The sequence below is a fragment of the Oryx dammah genome, unplaced genomic scaffold, assembly GCF_014754425.2.
Source record: "Oryx dammah isolate SB20612 unplaced genomic scaffold, SCBI_Odam_1.1 HiC_scaffold_10, whole genome shotgun sequence".
Taxonomy (NCBI): Eukaryota; Metazoa; Chordata; class Mammalia; order Artiodactyla; family Bovidae; genus Oryx; species Oryx dammah.
The window spans coordinates 24662438-24668407 of record NW_024070194.1 but is presented as its reverse complement, the minus strand read 5'-3'; the positions used below and the strand labels follow the sequence as shown (position 1 = coordinate 24668407).

The 5970-nt window shown below is 42.8% G+C and overlaps 1 protein-coding gene across 1 annotated transcript in view; it reads left to right on the top strand.

Moving 5' to 3' along the window:
• CTCFL (CCCTC-binding factor like) overlaps nt 1-4250 on the top strand; it is a 23889-nt gene extending 19639 nt beyond the window's left edge. Inside the window, exons 10-11 of the mRNA XM_040248651.1 lie at nt 3138-3258; nt 4102-4250. Coding sequence (XP_040104585.1) covers nt 3138-3258; nt 4102-4250 — 270 coding nt within the window. The remainder of the gene's footprint in view (nt 1-3137; nt 3259-4101) is intronic.
• Nucleotides 4251-5970: the final 1720 nt, after the last annotated feature.

Sequence of the window (5970 nt, the reverse complement as noted above, 5' to 3'; positions counted from 1 at the left end):
AGCATCAATTCTTACCCTTCTTTATGGTCCACCTCTCACATCTGTACATGTCTACTGGAAAAACCGTAGCTTTAACTAGACGGACCTTTGTCAGCAAAGTGATGTCTCTGCTTTTTAATACACTAAGTTTGTGACAGTTTTTCTTCCAAGGAGGAAGCGTCTTTTAATTTCATAGCTGCAGTCACGGTCCTCAGTGATTATGGAGCCCAAGAAAATAAAATCTGTCACTGCTTCCATTTTTCCCCCATCTATTTGCTGTGAAGTGATGGGACCGGATGCCATGATCTTCTTAGAAGGCTATACAGATGGCAAATAAGCCTACGAAAAATTATTCCCTATCATATGTCATCAAGGAAATGCAAATTCAAACAACTGCTATTTTACCAAAACATGTATAATAGCTTGTTAGAATAAAAGTCATTTTGTTTAATACTTAAAAAAAAAAAAAAAAAAAACGAGATGCCATGACATACCTGTTGGAGCAGCCAAAATCCAGAACATTGACAACACCAGATGCTGGCAAGGATGTGGAGCAGCAGGAATTGTCATGCGTTACTGGTGAAAGTGTGTAAAAGAGTGCAGCCACTTTGGAAGACAGCTTGGAAGTTTCCTGCAAAACTAAATCTACTCATACATTACAATCCTGCAACCCTGTTCTTTGGTATTTACCCCCAAGGAGCTGAAAGCTTATATTTACATACAAACCTGCTCACAGGTGTTTATAGCAGCTTTACTCATAATAGCCCAACTCGGAAGCAACCAAGGCTTCCTTGGGTAGGTGGATGGACACATAAATTGCAGTGCATCCAGACAGTGGGATATTCAGTGCTGAAAAGGAATGAGCCATCAAGCCATGAAAAGACATGGAGGAACTGTACATGCTCATTAGGTGAAAGAAGCAGTCTGAAAAGACTACAGATGATTGTCTGATTCCAACTACATAACTCTCTGGAAAAGGCAAAACTATGAAGACAATAATAAAATCAACGGCCTCCAAGGGTTGGGCTTGATGGAGGAACGAATAGGCACAGAACAGAGGATTTTTAGGGCAGAAAATCTCTACCTCCCTCTCAATTTTGCTGAGAATGTAAAACTACTCCAAAAAAAAAAAAAAACCTGTGTTTAAATAAATGAAAGCATATCTGGATACTCCAATTTAATTTTTAAAAAGTAGCAGAGAACAGTGGACACAGCAGGGGAAGGGGAGGGTGGGACGGATGGAGAGCGCGGAATTGACATATATACACTACCATGAGTAAACTGGTTAACAGTAGGAAGCTGCTGTATAGTGCAGAGGGCTCAGCTCAGGGCCCCGTGATGACCTAGAAGGGTGGGGTAGGGGGCGGGAGGGAGGTCCAAAAGGGAGAGGATATTTGTACACCTGTAGCTGATTCAGCCTTACCCGGTGGCTCAGCGGTAAAGAACTCACCTGTGATGTGGAAGATGGAGGAGACGCGGGTTTAATCCCTCGGTAGGGAAGATCCCATGGAGGAGGGCCTGGCAACCGCTCCAGTATTCCTGCCTAGAGAATCCCATGGACAGAAGAGCCTAGCAGGCTGCAGTCCACAGGGTCCCAAAGAGACAGACATGACTGAGCACGCGGGCGTGCACAGCAGAAACTAACACTAAAGTAGTCATGCTCCAATCAAAAGTAAGTGATTCTCAGACTTCCCGTCTTTAACACACGGTGGACCCTGTGTATTCCTCAAGGTAGGAATACTGGGGTGGGTGCCAGAATGTCACCCCCCCTTCCTCCCCAGGAAGGACCCCCACTCTGGATTCGGAGCACCAGGGGCCTCCTCTCTTGAGAATCGTTTCCCTGACACCAATGTTTATTGTATTATTTCACTTTGCTCTCTGGGCCCTAAATGTTGACGTGTGCTAAGTCACTCAGTCGTGTCCGACTCTTTGCGAGCCCATGGATTGTACCAGGCTCCTCTGTCCATGGAACTCTCCAGGCAAGAATACTGGAGTGGGTTGCCGTTCCCTTCTCCAGGGGACCTTCCTGACTCGGGGATCGGGCCCTCATGCCTTACGTCTCATGCATTTGCAGGCGAGTTCCTTCCCACTAGAGCCATCTGGGAAGCCCCAGATATCGATGTTTACTTAAAATCTTACCCCACTTACTTTTTATAGGCTGGATGTTTTTGTTTTGTTGTTCATCCAAAACTGGTATCAGGGGTCCTTAGCCATGAACTTCGTGACGTTGTTGGGAAGTCGTAGATGGAGATTTATGAACTTTGCTGGGGGTGGAGCCATTGCTTTTATCATATTCACAGAAGAATCTTTGACTCCAAAGGCTTGGTCTTACATCCATTATCATTTTATTAACCAAGGATTGGTACACTTTTTTTCTGTAAAGGGCCAGAAAGTAAATATTTTCAGCTTCACAGACCAGTTTCTGTCCCAGCTACTCAAGTCTGCTGTTGAAGCAGTGTTCCAACCCCTATGGCTAAGCATAAAATGGAAGAAATTTAAATAATATTTCCCCTCCCCTGACATGTGAATCCTCCCTCCTCCTCCCCACACACACCAGGACGGTCCTTAGTACCACACCGAAGTCAAAATGGAAATTAGGAGGCATGCTTTATATAATGGAAGTATTTAATGACATGCTGCCGATATCTTACTTTAGTTTATGAACTTGTCATTATGTAAGTGTTCTCACTTATTTTAAATCATCCTGAGTGTTTGCTGACAAAAATATATGGTTAATAGGTCTGATATAAAAGTTCTGAGCTGCCTTTTTAACTCCAGACATTGTACAATCTTAATACCTTCCAGGGGGAAGCTGACAGCACAGTGAAATGTACATGGTATATCACTGATTTTCCTAAAATCTGGGATCCAGTCTATTGAATTTTTCAAGCCTTGCTTCATAGAGTAAAAACAGTCCAGAAAAATAAATGTTGTCTTCTCACTAACGCGTATGATTTTTAAAATATTTAAAGACGAGCTGGATTTTGGCTAGACCTAAATACAACAGAAAGCAGTCTCCTTTAAAAAGTTGTCTTGTTTGTACAAACTGTGAGGCACGCTCTTCCCTGCGTCCTGTCTCTTTGGCCGTGGGTTTTCCAGGCCGGTCCTGGCAACAATGACTTGCCCCCTGCTGTGTCGTTTCCCCCTCCCCCCTGCAGAGCAACATGCACAGACACTCGGAAAAATGTAACTCTGGGCAGGAAAAGGCGACCACCGTGGCAAAAGAAAGAGCAATGAAGAGGAAGCCCGCCAGCCCAAGGGAGCCAGCCAAGGAAGACGGTACCTCCTTTCAAACCAATCGGGTTTTATTCCACGGTGGTTTCTGGTTGTCCGTTTCCCTGGGTGCTGGGAGTTACTGTGAAAGGGAACCCTCAGTGCCCGACCCGGGCAGGCGCCTGGTCCTACCAGTGTTTCTGCTGCCGCCGCAGTGGGTGGGCTGGTAAAGTGAGGGTGATGATGGAATCGGAGAGGAATGAGCCTGGGGGCCTGGTGGATCCACACCCCCGCTATGGGGTCCTGGCTGGACCTGTGAGCCAGGCGGTGACGTCCGTGGCCACTCTGGTGGACTGTCCCTGGGTCTGGTGGAGCTGCTGGCCACCGTGTCCATCTCCTGGGGCTGCTACAGCACATGACCACGTTGTTGTCGTTGTTGTCACTCAGTCGTGTTCGACTCTCTGTGACCCCATGGACTGCAGCACATCAGACTTTCCTGTCCTTTACTACCTCCCGGAGCTTGCTCAGATTCATGTCCATTGAGTCGGTGATGCCATCCAACCATCTCACACTCTGCCTTCCCCTTCGCTTGCCATGAATCTTTCCCAGCATCAGGGTCTTTTCCAGCACTTCGCATCAGGTGGCCAAAGTATACTCCTTCCAATGAGTATTCCCAGTTATTTCCTTTAGGATTGACTGGTTTGATTTCCTTGCTGTTCAGAGGACTCTGAGGAGTCTTCTCCAGCACCACATTTGTACTGTTCTATAAACGGAAGGATTGCTTTGTAAAACGCTTAACTGCTGTGCTAAAAATTCAGTAGTCACTTCCAAGGTACAGTTATACCATCTATCAATTTTAATTTCTTGGCTTTATTTTAAATATACCAACCCTGTGCCTTTTTCCCCAAGAAGCTACAGCCGAGGAGGTATCCCTGGTGAGTGGAGAGCTGTACCCAGGAGAGATGGTACCCCTTGACTTCTTGGAAGCCAAGACCGGAGGTGAGGACCTGGAGGAGGACCTGACCTGTGACATGATCCTGGCCTTGATGGATAAGTGAGAGGAGGCAGGGCTCAGTCTCACAGCCGCAGAATTCTTACATAGAGTTACAGGGCTTTAGCACTGTGTTTGAAACAATTGAATTCATCATAGGGAATTATCATAATTTTTTCTAGAGCTTGTGGTAGTGCCTAGAATTGTTTGCATATTTTCAACTGGGTGTTGCAAAACATTGCAGGTATTTGATAAAGGGCCCAAATCCTGAATTGGAGGATAAAACCTCAAACCTATGAATTCATTTGTTTGATGCAGACAACGTTCCCCATGATAAACAAGCAATAATTTTTGGATAATAGTCATTTCCATCATAGTATAGACTATTTAGTGCTTCAACTAAACAGTGTCAAACATGGGAAACTGCAGGTTACATTGTACACACCCATGATATTTCCGATATTATGAGTTTTACCATTAAAGACTACTTCTATGTCCATTTTTTAAATATTAATAAGTTTTCCATAAAATTTAATGCTAAATTTAAAGTAATATAATAAAATATAATGCTGTTAGTTTTAAATTCAACATGAAATATCTTAATGCTATTTTAAAAACTGAATAGAAATAAGAAACTTTAAACTGAAAAATGATGAGTCAATTTTTTACGTTAGTTGATGAGCAAGACTTGATTTTAGATTTTGTATTCTTTCTTCATGTCCTTCTTTGGCGTGTATGAAACCCCTCCCCCCATTACATTCCATTATTGCTTATTAATTACTAGATCAATTGGTCACCCTTTTGTTTTGCTAAAACACCTTTGTCTATATTTTTTAAATAATTGGCAGAGAAAAAACATAAAAATCCAATAAGGTGAATGTATACCTGTAAAGAATGTATACTTTTTTAGAGCTCCCTAAAATGAGTATTTCTCTTTTGCCAATTGAATTTTCCCACATTTGAGTAGCACATGAAATGCCTCTTTTACTTAAAATTAACTAGTGCCTATCTTTAGAGTGCGGGTTTCCCATGTGGCTCAGGGTACAGAACCCGTCTATCAATGCAGGAGACACAGGTTCTATCCCTGGGTGGGAAAGATCCCCTGGAGGAGGAAATGGCAACCCACTCCAGTATTCTTGCTTGGAGAATCCCGTGGACAGAGGGGCCCGTTGGGCTGCAGTCCCTGGGGTTGCAAAAGAGTCAAACATGACAGCAGCTAAACAAGAACAGTCTTTATACTGAGTCATATTTTTCTTCTTAGCGCAGCAACTGCTTTTGCTGTGAACTCTTCCCCTCCCATATTTTAAAATCATTGATAGGCCCTAAATTCTTTTTTTTAGCTTTATTGAGATGTACTTGACAAATAAAATTGTAAGGTTTTTAAAGTGTACCTTCTGATGACTTGATAAACAATTTGATGTACATACACATTGTAAAAGAATTTCTCCCATCTAACTAACTAAATTCAAATTCTTAAAATGCTGATCTGCTGTTAAAATACACCAAGTTCAGAAGGCCCGTGTAAGGTGAACATATGGAAGCAATTTCCTAGCAGGAAAGACAGTATATTCATTTTATGACAGTGAATTAATTGAAATCACACAGTAAGGCTTAAATCCCATGCTCTGCTGTATGCTACAGTTGGACCTATTTGAACTTCTGTAGTACTTTTCTTATTCTTTGACTGTTGTTTAAACATGTTTTTGCAAAACTCAATAAAATGAATTGATTTAAATTTGCTGTCTTTTGTTATGCGTGAGTGATGGTTCTAAAAAATGTTTTCTTTG